Source organism: Magnolia sinica, chromosome 18, assembly GCF_029962835.1.
Source record: "Magnolia sinica isolate HGM2019 chromosome 18, MsV1, whole genome shotgun sequence".
In the NCBI taxonomy this organism is placed as follows: domain Eukaryota; kingdom Viridiplantae; phylum Streptophyta; class Magnoliopsida; order Magnoliales; family Magnoliaceae; genus Magnolia; species Magnolia sinica.
The window spans coordinates 10,949,224-10,972,113 of NC_080590.1; the positions used below are offsets into that span (position 1 = coordinate 10,949,224).

The 22,890-nt window shown below is 39.7% G+C and overlaps 1 protein-coding gene across 1 annotated transcript; it reads left to right on the top strand.

The window, feature by feature from the left end:
* Positions 1-9,561: 9,561 nt before the first annotated feature.
* Positions 9,562-12,733, top strand: LOC131233318 (probable aquaporin TIP-type RB7-5A). The gene is made up of 3 exons (XM_058229980.1): positions 9,562-9,769; positions 11,234-11,484; positions 12,265-12,733. The coding sequence occupies exons 1-3, from the start codon at positions 9,643-9,645 to the stop codon at positions 12,637-12,639; spliced, it is 753 nt and encodes a 250-aa protein (XP_058085963.1). The 5' UTR covers positions 9,562-9,642; the 3' UTR covers positions 12,640-12,733.
* The last annotated feature ends 10,157 nt before the right edge of the window (positions 12,734-22,890 follow it).

Consider the following 22,890-nt stretch of genomic DNA (forward strand, 5'->3'; position numbering starts at 1 on the left):
ACATGCTAGTTGAATCAGATTTTATTTATTATTTTTAAAAAGACATGTACAATGTGGGACGAAGTTGATTGATGGCTTAGATCATGTGTAGTATGCACACGAGCATTAATGCACACACAACTTCGTAAAGCTCTAAACTTCGGTAATTAGGAAAGCTAAAAATATCTTCTCATAAAACCAGCATTCGTGAGGAATTTTCGACTAAAAATCCCTCATAAGTATAATAAAGTACTGCCCAGGTTCAGCCCATATGACATTTTATAATAATAATAAAGCCCAGTCCCACTCCTCTTCGGTTTCAAACTATTTTTCTATTATTGCTTAGCTCCAATAGAATTATTCTTAAAGATGAGTTATTTCATTTTAGTTAACGGTAATCATACATTAGAAATTTTAGTAAAGATTAAACATAAATTGAATAACCCATATTTTTAAGTAGCAACCAAACAGTTAGTAATCCAACCCTCCATTCAATTTCGTAGAAGAAAACTAAAAAAATAATAATGAAATTTGAAGCGTGAGCAGGTTGACAATTATTTCAAACAGAGTACTGGAAAAACAGGTAAAGTCGCAGGGAAAATGATCTTATTGGCTTTACGAAAAATAATAATAATAACACATACACATGATGAAAGAAGGAGAAAGATTGCATTGACCATCTGAAACGGGTTTACTTATCAGGCATTCTTTAATGGAAACCCGTTCTGATGAGTTTACTTCTCATGGCAGTTTCATTACTTTATGTCCAGTTGGGTTTTATGAAAAGAAAATGATTTTATTTTTTCTAGAATGTTTGCGGGGTCACTGCATTCTGTATATTCCATTCAATTCATTCATTAGACTCACTCCACTAAGATGAATGGATACAATAAAAGTTAGGCTATTCCAATATCAAGTGGCATATACTACATCAAAACATTTGAAAGCATTGATCAGCTTTAAAACATTTGATTGGACGGTTCAACCGAAAAGATCCATCTATAACTAGTCCCGAAAAGCTAGCCGATTCCATGTTGGTCTATGTGAGGCTTCTACCACATTCTAGCAGACCAATAATAATGATAATAATAATAATAATAATAAAGTATGTTAAGGCCCACAACAGTAAGATCATGAAATCTTTCATGACTTCAATTTTAAGGAATAGTCAAAGTTAGTACAAAATCAAATAATCAACTTGATAATATCCAAGCATGATGGACTTCTGATTAAGAAACTTAATGCAATTTATGGATGCAAATGTTCAGTCAGCCCAATACAGGTAACCTTTAAGTACAAAACGAAGAATCACACTACCATGAGGAGAAGAGTGATGGTAGCAAAATGCCTAATGGTGAAAATTCATCTATCTCAATTCGTCATTGATTCCACATAGAGAATAATCACAAAATTAATTTGGGCCACTCAAATTCAATAGAGTGATTATGAAATTTATAGTACTTAATTAAGAACCCTGGTGATACAACTCTCTCGTCACCATGACAGCCATTGTGACCATTTCATCCTTTTTTGATGGACTTAACAAGAAAGATTCCGTAAGAAACTCTTACAACCTGCTAAACATATTAAATGCATAAGTTCTACATAGTTAATGATAAAAATTAAAAAATATTTCATTTAATTAAGTAGCCATCATGATTGACTTTTCCAGGCACACGCATCTAACAAACGAGAATACTTTAGTGGATAATGCCTTCTTCAAGAAAATACATAAGATTTTTTTAATTTTTTATTATTATTTTATTATTATTATTATTATTTAGCAAGGACGCAATCTTGAAACCTCTCTATGTGTGTAACCCCTTTGTAACCCGGACAATTCATTTTACTCAATGAAATTCTAAGAAGTAGTAGCAGAAGAGGAAGAAGATGAAGAGAAGAAATTAAATGATCAAAATACGAAACTCATTATTCTGACTGGAGTTTTGAATAGACTAAAAGAGATTTTTTTTTTTAAAAAAAAAGAAAAGCTATAGCTATGAACGTCAGCAACTCTACTTGAAATTCAATAAGCTCAACTTAAAGCGATTGATATCAACTTGAGATGATGAGATTCATTGCGGCTAGGCGTTGGACCAATGGAGGCTCAAACATCATCGCTGAAACCACTATCGATCAATTGCTTCAATGCTTATTTAAGGGCTTAAAGAAATGGGCGTGAGAAATCCACTTGGTCCACTAATTTCTCAAGCTCATAAAAGTGGCCCCTGCGGGACATAAAAAAACGATAGTGATTCTTTAAATGTACACATTGCATAGCTAGTGGCTCTTCAAATGTACACATTGCATAGTTATACGGATTTGGTCTCTACCGTCCAAATCACTAACCCAATTGTGGATGCTGCACCATTGAACTGAGAAAATATTCTATCTGAAAAAAAATCAACGAAAAATTAAAAAAAAAACACCGAAAAACTCTGTGCACAAAAGATGAGAAAAACATAAAGAGAGAGAGGAAGGAAATCTTTGCAGAGAAGCTCTAAGTGGTAGGTCCCATGCACTCCCTTCGTATTTTCTCTTTTGTAAACTTAAGGAATTTCCACTCGATCAATGTAATGAACGGTGCAGATGGGCCACGTGTTCATCACATAGATCTATTGAAATATATGATGAAAAGACCCTAATCTCATGCGAAATATCTCTTTTAAAGAGATTGGTGTGGAGTCATCTTGATGTATCACATCCAATCCATATGAATCATGTGATTTTTAAGATTAAAACATGTTAAGATCCCGATTTTCGGATCGATCTGACCATCAAATGGGCTGCACGAATCAAGTTAAGTAAGAGATGTTAATTTATATATGTTACATTCTATGATGGAGATTTAATTATTTTTCCTCTTAATTATGAGTAATGTAGAGTATTTTCTATTTTGTAATTGCACTATATGATTTAAATTGATTAAATAATTCAAGTATCAATATATGAATTATAAGTCAGAAGGTATAATTCTCTACGCAAGTTGTGACTTAGCATAAAGAATTATATTAATTATTTCATTATATATGATCAAATTCATGCCAATAACAGATTTATAAGGTCTGAATCTATTAAAATTGCAAATTTCAAATCTATTGAACCATTGGATAAGCTACATTGATCAAATGTAATCTTTAAAAAAAAAATCATGTAATGATCCCTTATGTCAATTCACTGGATGATTGTGATCTGATTTGATTTGCATCGTTTATCAAATTTCGGATATCAAATTATGCCGACATCCAGGATTTGATGATCAATCTAACTATATGTTGGGCCGCACTAATCAAAGAATGTTAATTAGTTAAATTTTATAATTTTGATATATTAATGTATGGATGGTTTGGTTCAAGTTGATCAAAGGTCATTCATTGTAATTGAGCAAGAGACGGTCAATGATTGATTTAAATCCATCCATCAAACATAAGTAGAACTCAAAACATTAAAATATATGGATCCCCAAATTTTCAATTCAATATATCAACACTGATCAGATTCAGCTTCCTTTGATTTGAACAACGATCAGAGTTTGATTCGATGGAAGGTGCCGAAAATAGTACATGACTAAACTGTTTGAATTTCTATTTATTTTTTATTTGATCGAATGGGGGCAATTTGATTGACAAGCCATCGATTAGAGTCCATCGATCAAAAGTTCAATTAATTCGATCGGCGGTGCCATCGATTCGATCGGCAGACACTTGGATTGACTTGTGTACAATTAGTGTATGGGTCATGATAAGGATTTAGATGCACGCTTGGTATCCAGAATTCAGGCCGTGACATTAAACATCTGATTTTCTCTTCGGATTTGGACCACTCACAGTTTTCTTTTTAACCATGTATTTGGTAGAAATTAATTGGACTTTTAAAGATATGCTCCTCCGAAGTGGGACCCAGATTTTGAATGGCCTGGATAGCTTGCTTTACCTCATCTTTCTACGCAGATGGTAGAAAGATGAAGAGGGTCATGTGCAGGGTCCAGCAGGTGTACATGTCTTGGGACAGCAGCGCTGGAGATCTCTGTTCTTGCGGGTTCGCCTCATCTCCAAGGGCCGTTCACCCCCCACTACATGGTAGTTATGAAGCTGATCCAGACCGCCCATCAAGTCTATCCTGTTCATAATCATAGATGGCCGAAGGTTGAAGATCACACCAAACCAACAACTATGGCCTTTGATTTTCCTGTTGAATGTCTGATCGATGACAATTTCACATCTTTACTATCCATTTGATAGAGACTGTTCATCTTTGTATGATTTTCCATTTTGTTGTCATTTTTCAAGTATGGCACATCCATCAATAGGATCTACAAAATGGACGGTCTCGATCAACCACCACAACCATCATGGTTTGCGGAATGCGACGTACTGTCCTTCCTAATCCAGTGCAACGAATGCAAAACATCCTCTCATGAAGGAATATACAACGCATATCCTCCACACTATTCACATTGAAAAAGATCACACGACCATCATGTTCAATTTTTTAGTCTTTTAGACCTTATCCACCGTACATTTCCCTAGCAGGGAATGATACAGTAATTCCTGGTGCATGTGGTAAGCCACCAATCACAGTATGCCATGTAGAGCTGGCAATGGGTCGGGTCCGCCGGTGGGTCTGACCCACTTCTGAGGATGGTTAGCTAAAGGGGCAGCAGTCAGCTCACTCAGTCTCGAAATGAGGTCCATATAAATGGCCATTTAAGTAAATAGTTCGTGCTTGGATTGAACCCTACCTGACCCAACCCAACCTGCTAATATATGCTGCACCAGATGAAATAGACTGATAGAAGATTGTATAGTTCAATAAACATGATGAATCTGTGTAATATGGTCTCTTTTTAAACATGAGCTGGGTCATGCTCTGCAGTGTTGAGCCCAACCCGTTCGAGTTGGGTCAGGCTTGGGCTTGATGGTTTTAAGGGGTTCGAACCATAAGGCAATAATTCTGGGTTGGCTTTGCAAATGAGGACAGCTTGGGCTGACTCCCACCTAATCCATACCTGATACGCTGCCGCCCCCAACCATGTGTACAGGGACTCGTTCATGTTACAGGCCTCAAGGTGGATGGACCTGGATGTAGGGCGAAAATCACCGTCACTGTTTGTGGCCCACTTTGTTGTTTATATATATATATATATATATATATATATATATATATATATATATATATATGATGAGATCCACTCCATCCATCAGGTAAGTTCTTTGATGCTAGTTCCTGGGGTAAAAAATCAGCTAGATCCAAATTCACGTAGGCCACACCATAGGGGATGATAGCGATGAGATGCCACCCATAGGTTTGTTTGTGAGACCACCAGGACGAGCATCTTTCATTGAACTCGTTGGCCAGGTGTGAATCACTAGGATTGAGGGAAGATGCAAAAAACATCCATTCAAAACTCAGGTGTTCTACGCGCTCCCTAGTTAAACAGGTTTTGTAGACGATACCGATCCAATGGTAGATGGACCGCTCCCAGGATATCACATCAACCAGATATTCCCACCACACATGCGCCCATAGAAATGGGAGACATTCACCCATATATACGCCATCTATCTTCATATAATAGGGGACCCATAAGACATTTAGGATCGTCCAATCCGGGTAGTGAGCCAGGCATGTAGGCCACCACAAGCCAAATTCACAAGAACATAATGATTTAAAATAACAAAACTACCCTTTTAAATAATCAAAGTGATATTTGCAACTGATGATAGAAAAGGCCAAAATTCCTCCAGCTGGTGCAAAACATCAGTTATTCCGCCATTTTTTAAATCTATTCTGGAACTTTCTTAGGCTTTTAAAACATAATTATGTTTATACGTCCACTCTTATAATTAAAATTTCGGATATCAATATTGACTTGTAGGAAAAGAAAAGAAAACTCATCAATTTGAGCTAATCTCTGCCACCTAAGCAGGATTAGACAATCCAACAAGAGAAGGGACATCGACCACTCATAACAAAGGGCACCGCCATTACATTGTTTTATTATATATTTCTTGACTATTTGGAGAGTTCACCACCGCTTTGAAATTAGCGGGGACTCATCGTTGATGAATGGGGCACTCGTGTACAGTTATCCAGACCATCCAGATTGTGGGGCATGCTGTGGATGGAGCATTTATCTGAAATCAAGTTGATCAATGAACCCTAATTATTCAATTGGTGGCTGTCAAACGGATGATTACAAACAAAATAGTGAGTTGTCCAATTTCCAAGAGAAAAATCATATGTTTCCCTGTCTTATTTTTGGGTCATGCTCCATCCAGATAGGCTCAGCTATATGGACGGCTTGAATTGCTGTACAACTATTGTCGGTATGCAATAGATGAGTCACCACCATTTTTAAATGGCCATTGCTTGAGAGAGCTTTCCAGGTTCAACCACCCCCGAGATAGTCTCTCGTACAATCATGCAACCGTAGCAAGATAAGTTTACCATTCTGCACTTTCCTTTCGGCCGCAGTATCATTTATGAAGGACATCAAACCGTCCATAAGGTGGGCCGCCTTGTGAAGCTCACCCGGCCCGAAAGTCAGCCCAAACCGCTAATAATTGGGCTAGACTATCAAATCAACGGTTGTCAGATGATTCTGGCCAAATACAGTTGCAGAACCCGGTGGTTGGATCAGGTGCTGATTTTTACGCTAGGGGGGTTTCATGATGGGGCCCAATGTTTGTATGGCATGGATGTTCTGTGCGCATAGTGACAGATTGGCCGAGAAATGTGGTAGCATGATATGATTGTATATGTTCATTCATCAAAATTATATAATGAATTAGCCTCCAATGCGGGTTTTGCAGTGTTTGATTTTCCGGTGAAATGATAAATGCAGTGTAAAAAAGTAATAGCTACTTCCCCCTACATTTACAACTAACCTGATTTGACTACTTACTTTTTGACACGAAAACTAAGAATATTACAAAATATCTGTGGGTCCCACTGTGATGCATTTCTCTTATCTACACCGTTCATCCATTATTCCAGTTGAATTTATAGCATGAGGAAAAAATTGAGGCATATCCAATACTCAATTGGATCACGTCATACAAAACAGGGAATCGAATACTTACCGTTAAAAACTTTGTAGGGCCACTGTTTCTTTTGGCGTGGGCCACTTGAGTGTTGGATCTGCTTCATTTTTTGTCTCATGCTCCAAAATATTGTAATAAAACAGGATGACGGAATGGATATATCATTCGCATTACCTTACCGCTCAAAAATTAAAATTACATCTTTTAAACCAATTTCACATGCACAAATTCCCATGAATTTTCAAACGCAGTGAGGTTGTAATAATTACAATTTCCAAGGTATTTCCCATTTCTCTGAAAAACAAAGAGGCCCTAAAAAAAATGCTCCCTGAATGTACATATGTCATAGTTGTATGGAAATCCAGACCGTCCAAACCTCTCTGACCCAAATTTGGATGGAACATAACCGGGATATTGCGCTGAGAGGACAATCTTAACCATCTGAGTTTTCCCCTTCGAATTTGAACCATTCAATATTTTAGTTTTAACCATCCATTTGACAGCCATTAATTGGATGGTTAGGATTGCTTGATCAATATGATTTTACATATCTGCTCCATCCATAATGGAACTGACAACTTGGATGGTCCGGATAACTCTAGTCACTGGTAGAGGATGACTCAAGACCATTTTTTAGATGTGCAAAACTAACATCTGGATTTAATGGCTTTACGATACAACGGCTAAGACCATCGAATGACTGAAACTTTAGTGCTGCTCTGCATTGGCAATTGATCCACAGTTTGAACGGTCTGGATTTAGACACCTGTTTGCCACGCAATCAGTAGATCAGTCACCACCATCTAAAAACTGGGGATGACAGAAAAGGGTAGTCTTGTCCTTTAACAAATGAATGATGATTAAACATACACAATACCACAATCAAAGCCGTATAAATTATACTTAACCCACCTTATTTGGAAAATAAATTAAAATAATAATAATAATAATGAAATGTCTTTATGCTCTCACATCACAATAATTAATAGTGCTTCTAATCAAATGGGACGGGTGGACATTCAAAACAATAAATCTGGCACCGTCCATTACGTGGTTTGTCTGGCCCACCTTTCATGTGTCATGAGGCAAACATCACAACAATTAAATGTCCTATCCATCTGAAATTGGCCTTATTTTTCTATATTCATCCTTTTTGTTTTTTTCAAGTCACGGATGGAAAGGCTAGGAAATTGCGATGAAAGCGATCCATGATGGGACTCTTCAAATCGATGGTTAGATGGTATCTATTTCCCGTGAACATTCTTGACCGTTCCATTTTATAGGATATCGATGGATAGTTAGAATTACTTGATCTATCTGATTTTTGCATGGTGATCCATGGCAGGGGGGTCAGATGTAATGGATGGTCTAGATTAATTAATTGGACTGTCCATTTGTAATTATGGAAGTAAGAGCACTATACCTTAGGACGCACCGGATGCACCGGACCCTTTTAATATTACATGAGGAATCGAACGGTCTGTCCATTTTGGATTAGGACATGCTTATCAATTGGCTTCTTTTTGTCTTTAGCCATTCTCTCAGGGAAACTGATTCGCTGCGTCTGGAGGCACACAGCATTCGGTGCACCTGATTGTGTACCATAAATATGATGATCGGTACCAGGCATCCTGTGGGGCCCAGCATTGATTGGGAATTGAGCAGAAATTTCTTTGATTTGACCGTTTCATAACAACATGATAAATGGGCCTTTTCTCATTAAATGAGAACCATATTGTCCTTTTCTTTCCAGTTTCCATTCTTGTGACACTGATTAAGAGGTTAGAATCGTCCAAACGGTGTAGTTTTTGCAACATGTCCCATTAACTATATCACCTATCATATGAACGGTTCGTTCTTCTGCCACGTTTGCAGACATGACATGGAGGTTACGGTAACTCCCATGACTCTAGACGGACTCGATCGGGTCCGGTCCTTGAAATGTCGACTGTTAATTACGACTTAAGTAGTTGTCTTAACGCACATAATGATAATAGAGTTTTTGCTAAAGCCACACGTGTACAGCTCTGTCCATCTACAGCCCAGAGTACATGCTAATGTGGTGATTTCCTACAAAATCCAAGCACTCCATCAGGTGGCCACACTTCTTAGATTCCATATACCAAAACTTTGGAAGATTTACTTATCAGGTGGGCCACAAAATATCAAAAGAAATGTGCGGCTACAAAAGACTAAATTTATCGATCCATTTGTTTTATACACTGTAACACAACTGACTACTGGATTGCCCTGGTTTATAGATCAATATATCTACACAGTGTGTACCACCTGATGGACTGCTCGGATCTTTCACACGTTCTCCATATCATAGCCAATGCAGTGGTGTGTAGGCAGACAGGACTATAAGCACGTGTGGGATTAGCAAACTTGATGATAATAATTCAAAAGGGTCGGTGGGCGGCAACCATCATAGATTAAGATATTCTCATATATCATTCTCAATTCCTCTTCGCGGGCCAAGGTCGGTGCCGGCTGGGCCCATAGCGACGTGGCCTCACCCTATAAAACCATGGTTCACAGGCTTAATACCTCATCAAGGTCAGTGCTAGCTTCTCAAAGGAGAGTCGGTTCGGAAAATCTCTGAAACGTTCCAAACATGGTGAAGCTTGCATTCGGTAGCTTCGGCGACTCCTTCAGCGTTGGATCGTTGAAGTCCTATCTAGCAGAGTTCATCGCAACCCTTCTTTTTGTCTTCGCCGGTGTAGGGTCCGCAATCGCTTACAGTAAGTTAGCCAGCACCAGGGCACGTGTATGGATACATGCATGCACCCATTTACACTACTCGACACGCACAAGCGGTGGGACAGACCGATCGTAGATTACGAATTTGGCTACAAGGGTACTTTGGTCATTTACAGGATTCCATTTGCCTTCTTTGGAGCCTAGTAAGGCTGCCAGGGAGAATGAACCGGGTCACGCATAGAGTTTTTGAAGGAAGCGGATTGTGTACTGAGTAACTCAGTACGGTAAGCGTACTGAGTAAACTCCGTGGGCCCCTGTGTCATTCATGCATTTTATCCACTCCTTCCATCTCCTTTAACACATAATTTTAGGGCCTTTTTCCCAAAAATGGAGTATGTCCAATCCTCAAATGGACCACACCACTGGAAACTGTATGAATTGAGCATCTACCATTGAAAAATTCTTGGGGCCAACAGAGGTTTTAGATCAGGTTGATATTTGTGTTTTCCCTTCATCCATGTACTTCTGATCTTATGAACAGGTTGGATGACAAATAAACATCACTGTGGGCCTTAGAAATTTTTCAACGGTTGAAATCAATATTTCTACTTTTTCCAGTGGTATGGCCCACTTGAGATTTTTATATGCATCAATTTTGAGTTGAACCCATAAAATGATCTGGAAAAACGAATGGACGGCGTGGATAAACCACATGCATTCGCGGTGGACCCAACTGAGTTTACTCAGTACAATAAGAGCGTACTAAGTAACTCAGTACGCAATCCTATTTCGTTTTTGAACTCAACTCAGGACGGTAACATAGGCCCGGTTCTCACGCGCACACACAGAGTCTGGGAAAAGGTTCTATGCGGTCGAGCTCATGGCAACTTCCCATGAGGTCGAGCTGTGTGGGCCCCACTGTGACGTGTGTTGAGCATCTACCCCATCGGTCAGATAATGGTGGGCCTGGGGCTTAAAAATCAAGTCAATCCGTGACTTGCGTGAGCCACATCACATGCAAAAGTTGATATGGGTTACCCTCCATTAAAATATTCATAATCCTTTGTTGGGCTCACCGAGATGTGGTTCACAAATCCAGCCCATCCATTATGTGTATCCCACTTGGATGAGGACTCAGACCAAGTTTCAGACGCATCAAAATTTCAGGTGGGCCTCACCAAGTGCTTTTATATGTTTCAGTCATGTCTTCACATGATTTTAGATGTTATGGCCCATCTTAGTTCTGTATATGGCTGATTTTTGGGATATCCCATTATTTAAAGGGGACCCATCAAATGGACGGTGTTGATGTTCAACACGCATCACAGTGGGCCCACACAGCTCGACCTCATGGGAAGTTCACATGAGCTCGTCCGCATAGAAACATATATATATATATATATACACACGAAAATGACCCTCATGTTTGAGACAATTTACCTGTTAAAAATTAGTTGATATGGACTTGTCCTAGTGGAATTATCATACATGTGCCACGTGTGCAGATAAGTTGACGACAGATGCTGCGTTGGACCCCGCCGGGCTGGTCGCCGTCGCAGTGGCACATGCGTTCGCCTTGTTCGTGGGAGTCTCCATTGCAGCCAACATCTCCGGCGGGCACTTGAATCCAGCTGTCACCCTTGGATTGGCTATTGGAGGCAACATCACCATCCTTACTGGCATCTTCTACTGGATCGCTCAGCTGGTGGGGTCTATTATTGCCTGCTTCCTGTTGAAATTCGTCACCAATGGCAAGGTATTTTTCAAAAGCATTTTATTTCGAGGTTATTTTGGTCCTTTTAGAAAATATTTCATATCTCGCGGCGAGATTGCTAATGTCTGCGGCTGTCAACGGCCAGACTCCGGCCGGGCCGGGCCGGGTATTGTCCTAGCCTCACCTTGAAAATGAAACCTAAGCCCGAGCGCCACCATGAAACCCTTAATAGATCGGGCCGTTTGGGCATTAGACATTCCCAACCCGGCCCAATCAATAGGCAGGCCTGGATTTTAGGCCCGTCCGTCCAAAAGACCATGGCCAGCCTGGCCACTTGGCAGCCCTACAGTCATGTGATCCAATTCCTAGGGCCCTTCACCGTACACGAGGCCCATGCACAATAATCTGGACCATTCATCCTGCTGGCAACTCCACAGATCTTGACTGATATACTTGTACATGTGCCACGGATCTGAACTGTAGTTCTCAGGTCCCATCACTTGAAATGGACCCACTATCAGTGATCAAAACCATCCATCTCGTGAATCCGGTCCTGGATGGCCCAATGAACAAATTTTTTAGGGATGGGACACTCCAACCCAGCCATTTACACGTAGATCACCAAGCTGTTTCGCACCATGGTCTATACATGATGAATGGTTGTGGTCCATTAGTGAGGTAGTCACCGTGCTCTATACATGATGAATGGTTGTGGTCCATTATAGTAAATTACTAAAATGCCATTAAGACTGACATCGCTCATAGGGAAAGCACACGCACCCAATTGCTTAGCCGGTTAATCTAACTCGTTGATTTGATCAGTCAATCCCAACTCACGGCGTTGCGGCGGGCGTGTCGGAATTGGAAGGGGTAGTGATGGAAATCATCATAACCTTCGCTCTCGTCTATACCGTCTACGCCACAGCAGCTGACCCCAAGAAGGGGTCTCTCGGAACTATTGCCCCCATCGCAATCGGGTTCATTGTCGGGGCCAACATCCTCGCTGCCGGTCCATTCAGCGGCGGTTCGATGAACCCGGCCCGATCCTTCGGTCCGGCGGTCGCTAGTGGAAACTTCTCTGGCAACTGGGTATACTGGGTGGGCCCACTTATAGGCGGTGGCCTCGCTGGTTTGGTCTACGGCGATATCTTCATTGGCTCCTACGAATCCCTTCCTGCTTCCGAAGAATATGCTTAGTAGGTTTTTTTTAACCTTTTTTTGTTGTGGTGTTTGTAACTCAATAAAACAAGTGTAGATAACAAATCCCGCCGTTTGTTGTTGTTTTGTTTTATTTTTTTGGATATCCTCCATTCGTTGGCTGTTGTTATCTTTTTATCTGAAGGTTAATCTCTCTCTCTGTCTACATCGTACACTGCGCATGTTGTCTTATGTCTTATCAATCGGGACTGTCCATTCCGTATTATGGACAAGATGGGGTGGCAGTGGACCCAGTTTGCGCCGTGCCAGTCTCGGGCGAAGCCTGAAATTTTGGTCGAGCCTGGCCCGTAGATTGTTGAAATCCCTAAATGTTCTTAATCTATCCACTGATCAGGTGGGCCACACATCCACAGGTATGGAACCAACTGTCTACATTCAAGATGGATGAGTTGCCTAAACCGGGATTGAAATAGCATATTTGTAGAATATAACACGTATACTTATAAAGTCAGGTTGGGCTGAGCTATGACAGGCCTGGTCCTGCGAAAATGAGTTGAACCCAAGCCCGATCAAAGATTGACCGGGCCACCCAGGCCAGGCCCACAGAGCAAGTTAGTAGCTCAAAGCCAAGTTGGGTCATTGCCACCCCTAACCGTGTATGTCCGATGGTTCAATGAGAGTTATTTGATACTCTTGCTGTGTGTGACGCTTGATACTCAGGCACCTCCCAATGGTACACGTGCCTTACTGAATTGTGGATTTCACTATCGCTGAGTTACAGTCTAAAGGTCAGATTTTTTGGTCAATCCTAACCATTGATTCATAGCCACTTGTTTGCTGAAATAATATCTTTGGCTATGTTCTTTTTAACCATCCAATAAATGTCCGCCAATCAGATTGTCAGGTTACCAAATAAGCATGATTTTGGTTTATGATACATCTGAATTGGTGCCCACAATTTCGACAATTTGTATTATTTGCATTTCGCGTATGCAATTTCTAAGTAACTGATAACTGTCTGAGTATCATCGTCACGCTGTGCCAGAGTATAAAAGTTTTTCTCGTGGTTTAATACACGCCTATATCAGATGATGAAATTGAAGTATAGGATTGTCTTACAGGTGTAATCTTTGAAGCATATGCCATTCATGATGGGCCCACTAGATGGACAGTCCACATTGATATGTCACCTGGCCACTTTACAGTGGATCCATGGCTCTATCGTACTCCAACTCTACCGGTCGTCTCCCTTAGTGGAAGGAATTGCAGAATACAAAACGATGCCGGGCAGATGATGTAGGGCTCCCAATTCCAGATTCTCCGTATACGGCCCTGCTAGTATAGCCCGCTGGTGAAGGTTAAAACCGAAACGGATGATCGTATCCACATGGATGGTAGCCTTAAATAGATCGTTGGTCCACATGAAAACAGATCCAAAGGGTAAATTGACGGCTAGGATCATCCATTCAATTTAGGACAAGGGTGATTTATGGACGAATCATTTGGGAGCGGTCCTGAGCACTGAACTGTGGTCCACACTAAGGGAACATTTGAGAAGAGGCCCACCATTGATTTGTGTGTGTGTGTGTTCAGGCCATTCAAACCCTTCATCCAATTCCCTGTGTTGAAGGGTCAGGCAAAAGTTATACAGTTTTGCTACTCAGGGGAGCCCTGTACAAATCAAGGCTGGGTGTTGCCTCCAACCATTTCATTGTTGTCGCCCACATGATTCACGGGCTCGGCTGATTTTTGGGCCTAGAGGGTAACATTATCAGCATCTGACAGATGGTTTGGATGTCGTGCATATTTTGTGTGGGCCCACAACGTTTCAGCGCCGGCATAAGCCCATTGCAAATCAAATAAGCTTAATTTGGGTTAATGATGGGTCTTAAAGGTTTTGACATATAACACCCTCTCATTCATCCCGTTTTCACCCATTCCGGTGAAAGCCAATCAAAGTTAATTTAGTGCAATATGGATGGATTTATACGGTGTATTTGAAGATATGCAGGAATATATGAAAATGATCCTACAACAGTACATCTAGATCTACGATATTTTTTAAGTCATCAATTGAAGAGTAATCATATAAAAGTGATTATAGGACAAATAGCAAGAGTATGATCAAAGAAAGCCATGTAGTGTTAAACAATATAGTAACCATCAGATCATAAAAGAAATTTAGATGGACGAGATATATATATAAATAGTAGGAGAAATCAATGAAAAAAAAAACTTAACTTATACCAATCCAATCAAACCTAATATTATTTTTTAATTATCCTTTTGAGTATCTGCCATTTTACATAGTGTAATTACTTGTCATTTATATAAGTCCGTTACATTTCCTAGTATAATTATTTGTTTTTCATATATTATTTATATTCTATAGTATAATCTATAATGTAAATCAAGTAGTCGTTAATCTTAACTGTAATTTACACATACGCTTGTACACTGGATTTAGTTCTTCATCTAGAAAGGTGCTTCACAGTTATTTTCATAACTTAGAATTCATTTCTCGCATCTCTTTTATCAATAATGAAAAATTCTTTCATACGGAAGTTAAAAGGTATAGCCCATCAACCCTCTAAGTATCGCCTAATCCTATTTACATACTGAATGAGTTGTTGAATAAGTAGCCGATCTCATTCGATTTCAATCACGTAATGCATGTCTGCCTATCTCAGTGCTCAGGGTAATTGTGATCCAGTCTAAACTAAGCTGCAAATTCAATTATAACAAGCTCGCAATTATTTGCCAAAAACAATGAGCAACACCCCTCTTTGGGCTTAAAAGACAACACCGTCCTTGCCCGTATTTTTCCAAAACAAGGCTCCTCCTATTCTGCATATTCAATGGAAAACCACCGTCCATTTAACACCCCTCAGCAAATGTGGCTGGCCTTGGAAAAAGACCTTTTTACCCTTGGTTTTGGGAAAGGGTAGGGCCAGGGTTGGCAGGAGAAGTTTAGGGTTAGAGTTGCAGTTTGGTGATCTGGAAGACAAGTAAAATTATCGTTTTTAAAAGTATTGTATTAACTTAATCTTTAAAAAATGACCATATTTATTATTTTTAAAAAAAAAGAAAAAGAAAAAAAAATATGGTTTTATTTAGAAAAGGCACGAGGGTAGGTGTTATCTGCCCTTGGCCCAAAAAAGAAGAGTATTATCCGTCAAAATATCAAATAAAAAAATCTGAAGGACCAATGTGGACAGTTTAGTTCGAACTACTTAAATGATATGCATGCAATATCTAGATATTTTCAAGTGCCCGCACGTCATCCATCACACTCTGCCAGAGTATCAAAGTTCTACTGTTGCCTTTTAAGTTTCGAAGTTTTCTTTTCTGGCTGGAGGATCTTGGAACAGATGATCTGGTGGACCACACAGGACAAAGGGAAACGGACATACAAAAGGACCACATTTATCAAAATATCTTAAGAGCCCAGCATTAGCGACCTGCAAATTGAAGGATAGGGAAAAGTTGGGTGAAGAAAAAGAAAGAGCGAAAAAAGCAAACGATCATTGTGGAAACTGTACGAGCGAGAATTGTAGCCGTCGATTGCATATGTTGGATCAGTCATGTCCGGTTTTGGTTAGACAGGTCCACCCCATCGGTCGTTCTGTTTCGACCCTTGCATGTGATCTGGTTACCTAGTTCCTTGACCTGTTCCTTGTCCTTACCAAATGACCAAATTGCCCTACCTTTATCTATTATGTAGCTTGTAGCATGCTACGGTCGTTTGGGGATTTCTTTAGTAGCATGAAATAATTATGGGTTTCAAATCAAAGAGGGTTTGAAATCTCCACCAAGAGGGGGGTTTGAAATCCGAACTTGGATTACATCTAAAACCTAGCCAAGAGTTACATGACTATTATTCTATTGATCACATGGCCCACTAATGATATCCTAAAACAATTAGATTATCAATTGCATTACTATAATTACTTTAATATGATGATTAGCACCTTCCAAACATTGTTCATGTGAATCAACGGTTAAAAATCGTTAGTTAGTCACTCGGACATGATCTTATGCTTGTAGCCCATCTGAGACTTGAAATTTCATCATTTTCGGGTGTAGCATATATTTCAGCAGGCTTATTATAACCATTGTATCAAACATTACATACATCACTAATCAGAGATATTAAAGTTGATTTAGTAATTAAACTCAATCCCCTATAAATATACCATGCATAGTTAGCTACTTTTGGATTAAAGTTGATTCCCAATTTAGGTGCCAAACACAACAAGAGGATTTCAAATCCAGGGGTTCCAAATCCATGCTCCCAAACAGGCCAAGTTCCCTAGCACCAGTGAACTTGTTTTTTTAATAATTATAAGTCTGGGGTTGAAAGGTGCTTGAATGGCTGGGATTGGAGACTGCCACGTGGCAACATCTCACTGGTTAAATGGGGTGGTAAAACCATGAATATGGTTTAAGAGAGGAGTATTGGAGTAAGTACATATCAGCCACACACTTGGGAGCTGTAAAAGTGGGTTTTCACAAGCTTAAGGGGTGCCTGCCCAGAGAGGAGGCATGACACGTGGTTAGCAGCACCCAAGGTGTCGCCAGTCCATATATGGACCTCCTTCCTTAGTAGGCTACCTCTGATACTCTTGCGGAGGCTCTGCTGTGAAGGGTGTTATATTGCTGTTGTGCATTGCATTCTAATTAGCTTGGTTTTAAATTGGGTTTAACTGGGTTATTTGACCGGGTTGTTGGACTGAGTGGACTAACCAAATAAGTTAACTCAGCGAGTTGACTTGTCGAGTTGACTCATGATTCTAGGGCCTGTTTGATTTTCATCGTTTCACCGGGAAAAAGTAAATACCCTGCAAATGGGTGATTATTACCATTTCGCCTGTTTGAATACTCACGAGGATTTCACTTTTTGGAAACCGGTTCAAAAGTAGTAGTGGCCATTTTAGGACCCCATCTCGATATATATGATATATCTGTTCCATCCATCCATTTAATCACAACATTTTGAGATATGAGGAGAAAAATGAGTTAGATGCAACACTCAACTGGCTCATACCAAAAGAAACAATGGCCCCAAGAAATTTTTAACGGTAAGTATTTAATTCACATTTTTCTATGGTGTGGTCCACTTGAGCATTGGATATGCCTCATTTTTTGGCTTATATCATAAATTTATCTAACATAATGGATAAACGGTGTGGATATATGATATGCATCATGGTGGGACCCACAAATGTTTTACAAATATTTGCCACTTTTACCTCCAAAAAGTAGGCCGTCAAATCAGTTACAAGGAAGTGTGCGGCAACTACGGAGGAAAATAATTATTACCATTTACCCGGGTATTTCCCATTTCTTTGAAAAACAAACAGGCCCCTAGGTTTTTAGGGTCGTAGGGTTTAGGACAACGTCGACTAAGTTGATTTGGTTGACTTAAGTCAAGTTTAGGGTTTACGACTAGGGTTCCTAGGATTTAGGTCTTTTGGGTTAGGATTTAGAATTGAAGTTTAAGTTGACCATCCATTGATTCAAACTTATTCAGCTTATCGGCCCAGGATGAGGTGTCTACACTATCCATAGGCTACATGGATAGACTAATGATTAAAAGCCACATCAATCTGCACTGAATCATGAGATATACAAACATACGTTCACGCATATTGCTTCAATCTTCTAATCTTTGCTTGGCCATCCAAAATGAGCAATACTTCACTGAAACACATAGCTTCAAATGGCCGAGTTTTTCCCTGTGATAGTTATCATTCTAGGGGTGTTCGCAGAGTGGATGATCCAGATCCATACCTAAGCCTACAATGGAGGAAGTCGATTGCATCCTGCACCCCAAGCAGGACTCTATGGGGCCCACTGTGATGTGAGGGTTTTATCCACGTAGTCTATTCATTTTGCCAAATGAGAGTGTGAGTCCATAAATGAGGTGGATCCAAGGCTCAAGTGAACCACACTAGGGATTGAACGAACCCACTAAAACCTCCTTGGGAGTCACAAAAGTTTTGATCAAGCAGTGGATGTCACTGATGCCTACTATGGTGTGGTCCACTCGAGCCTTGAAACTGCCTTATTTTTGGGCTCATGGCTCATGCCCTAAAGTGATTTTGAAAAAATGAATAGATGATGTGAATTAAAATGGTTCATCAGGGTGGGTTCCACAGAGTCCTTGCCTAGATTGAGCCCTTGCCCTTCCAAGCCGGGCAAATGATATTTTTGTCCTTTTAATGCAAGCCCTACATTGGAGAGACACACTATATTTTGCCTGCCCTAAGCTTTGTGCATGCCTAATGAATGCATTATGTCACTGAGTATACTGTTTAGCCAACCCATTTTAGGACATGAACCCAAACATTAAGCAAACTCTTTAAGCAGCATGTCTTCTAGGACATGAACACAAACAATTTCCATTGTTTCCTAAGCAGGCCACACAATAGGAAACAATGGAAATTTTGAAAACTAATCCAGGCAACGAAACCATTGCGTTCACAGCCCATACACAATCTTGAATTATGTCTGGGTGTAGCCCTTGATTACAAACAGCCTGTCTTTTATTGTGGTGGATGGAATGAGTTCATGTTAATGAGACCCACTGGCCCATGACCTGAAAATGAGGCTGATTCAACACTAAGGTGGACCACACCATGACGAACAGCTGAGATGGGAAGTATAAGTCCAACTTATTGCATACATGCCACCTAATCTAGTCATCCAACTGATTCGCATGCTTTGCCGTGCCCAACTCTCCTATTGAGTTGATTTTTACGGTGAAAATGTGGCGGCTCCTGATAGGTGGGGGGAGTCTGATGATGTCTATCCCATGCAGAGCTCGGTCAAAGTAAGTCAAGCCGTCGTGCAGGCTAGTGTAGTCGATAGCTATAACTCAAAGGGTAAAAAGCAGGAAGCCTTGGGACTACTGAAATAAAATCTCAGTCCACCAGCTAAATCAAGTTGTTGGCCCACCACCTAGATCCAAGACCCAGTTCATAAGGTAGAAGCCACTGTGGCTAGGACATGAGGGGTCTTCTTTTTTTTTTTTTAAATAAAGATGATCATAACCATTGCAAAATCGACTTGGATCTAAACCATTGACTAGTCTGTGATTTATTTGTACGTAAATTGAATGGCTAGGATCAATTTTAGCAACTATACATTTCCTAGATATATTCATGGCGGAGCCTACTACTTTAACGGTTCCAATCACCCGTGCGCATGGCCAACTAGCGGAGCTCGAAGTTACGCCGGTAGTACGTTGACTACAAGCGGCCTTGATTCGATGTATGTACTTAAATAAGCATGGTCCAACCTTCTAGATGCCATCCGTACAGAACCGCAGTATATTCTTACACTGGCGTTGAATGAAACGTGTCATCAATTGTTTGGCGATACTGCCCAAGCAAGCATTGTACCCTTTAGCAGTGACATCGAGTTAGCTCGGTAAGCTTGCTCGACTTGACTGGCGAAAGCTTGACTCACCTTGGCTGGAAATTGGATTCGGATGAGTTGAGTTGATTTTTGGAGCTTGAAAACATTTTGAGTTGAGTTCGAGCTTACACAAGCTTTATTCGACTTGAATCAAACATCAACTTGAATCGACTTGAATTGAAATGACTCTGTGATGCGGTTTTTTTGATATTGATGTTGCTCACCGAGTGTTTGATGAAATGACTCAACGAAATGTTGTTTTGGGTGCACACATTCTCTACGGGATCGGTTGGCAGCGAGGAAGAAATGGATATGAAACAAATTACTAAAAATAAAAAATAAAAAAAATTACATTATAAACTCAAATCTTGATTTTGATGTTGCCCGTCGAGTGTTCAAAGAAGTATTTGTAAATTGATGTTACTATTTTGCATCATGTGAGAAATTGAAGATGCACTCTATATGTTTGACAAAATGTCACACATGCTCGAATTGGCCGAAGCAGTTGTGTGAGCCAAGTCGAGTTGGCCAATCAAGCTTGAGGACCGAGTTGAGCGAGTTCAAGCTGGGGTTAGCCACTGGCCGAATTGAGCCGAGCCAAGCTCGACTAGGTTCGACTCATGTATAGCTCTACCCTTTATCCTTTACTCTCAAAGGAAAAAAAAATTCGAAAAAACGAAAATAAAAAACCTGCTACTTCATCTCATATCTTTCAAATAAAACTCTAATTCAACAATATACATATAAATGCCACTGCATTCCTATTTTATCGGTCCCACAACACCATATGTGTCATTCATCCGTTTTACCATCTCATTATAAGACATGAGTGGGAAGCTCAAGTGGACCATGACACAAGAAACATCAAGGTTAATGACATCCATCTTTCAAATTTGAAACTTTCATAGTGTTGTATCATACTTTTAATCAATCATAAAATAGCCAATTAGAAAATGACATGCCATTTCACTAGGAAGAAATAGTATGCAAAAAATATGTGAAAATCTTTGAAGCACTTTTTAGGAAAAGTACAATTGGTGTTGAGTTGAATGATATACGTGATTTGATGACAGGCATGGCAGAGAAGACCAAGAGATGTAAAGCAATTGAACAAGTACGATTAGAAGAACACGTGTTGAAAAGACTCGAAAGGACATGAGAGACCAACCATAGTAACATTCTAACTGTTGTAACCGTTAGAATAAAGAAAGAAGCATATGCAGGGTGCGGAAGAAATCTAAAAATAGTAATAAATTTAGTAAAGCAAAAGGTCTCATACCAATCCAACAGACCAATTAAATTATCATTATCTTTTCTTATCATATATAGTTTAGCTCTATCTTAGGAATAATACAGTAGCAGTAATCTTTAGCTAAAATTCAAGTCTATGCTTTTGCACTTGACTATTTCCATTCTCAATATAGGTCCATCTTTTAAAAAATCTTCTTGCAGTTGCTCTCTGCAACCAACTATAAGTATTTTATTTTTATTTTTAATTGCACTAGTATATTAAAATCACTTCATACAAAAGGCAAGAAACAACACATCATCAGAGGAATAATCACACCTTCTAAATAGCTCCTCGTCATCTTACAATTCCATCAAGAGTGGTTGAATAGGCAACCAATCTCCTCATATCTCGCCCATATACGCTCATATTAATTTGACATATCTGCCTATCTTAGCACTTAAGGTCAAGTTGTTTGGTTTGAATCAAGCCACACAATTAGCTCTAGCATGCCCGTTTACCACACATAACCAAAACCAAACCAAGTGCCGATATGTGGGACCTACAAGGATGTGTATCTATCATCTAACTTATTCATAACATCATACTGGCATGTCTAAAGGGCATACACAAATATCAGCTTGATTCAAAACGTTTCGTGGCTCTCAGTAAGGTTTCAATGTTAGGCATTCAATTTCCACCATTTCTTATGGTGTGGGCCACTTGAGCTCTGGATCCGCCTCATTGTTTTGGCTCATGCCCTAAAATGAGCTGGCAAAACATATGGATGACATGTATGAAATACAAACATCACATTGGCCCCTACAAATGTTATATGTGGAAATTGTATGAATTTAATTCTTATGTCCTACTAACATCAACCTCGGGGTTGTTGTGTAATTACATGGGTAAATAATCATTACTTATTTGCTATGAATTGCATTGGTAAATGAAAAAATAAACACCCCGTAGCTAAGCACAATCACAACTTGGCTAAGACCCTAGAACCAACTATGCAAATGCATCCCTGATAATAGGGCCCACCTTGATGCATGCATTGTACATTGACGTTGTATATATGTTTTGCTGGCTTATTTTAGAGCATGATACAAAATATAAATAACATATAAATTTCAAGTGGACCACTCCATAGGAAACAACCCATCATTAAAATTTTCTTAGGGTCCACTGTAATATTTATTGATCATCCAACTTGTTGATAAGGCCAAATAAAACTGGATGAAAAAATTTTTAAAAAAAAAATACTAGTTGGATTCAAAACTTTTGTGGCCCACAAAAGTTTTTAATAGTCAATAACCACCGTTTCCTAAGGTGTGGTCCACTTAAAATTTGTATTTGTCGTTTTTGGGAAGACACCGTAAAATCAGCTGGCAAAATAGGATGCGTACTAACAAGCTAACCAATAAAAAAAGTTGCAACATAGATGGATGATGTGGAAATTCAACGAATACATCGAGGTAGGCCCTATCGTTGGGTTTACATAGCTGGCTATGGGGTCGCAGTCAAGTTGTGCTCATCCGTACACGTGCATGCAATAAAGCTATGAAGATTTCAACATTGGTGTCATTATCCCACTGTTCCCTATGGTATGGTACATTTCAGCTTTGGATCTCTTCATT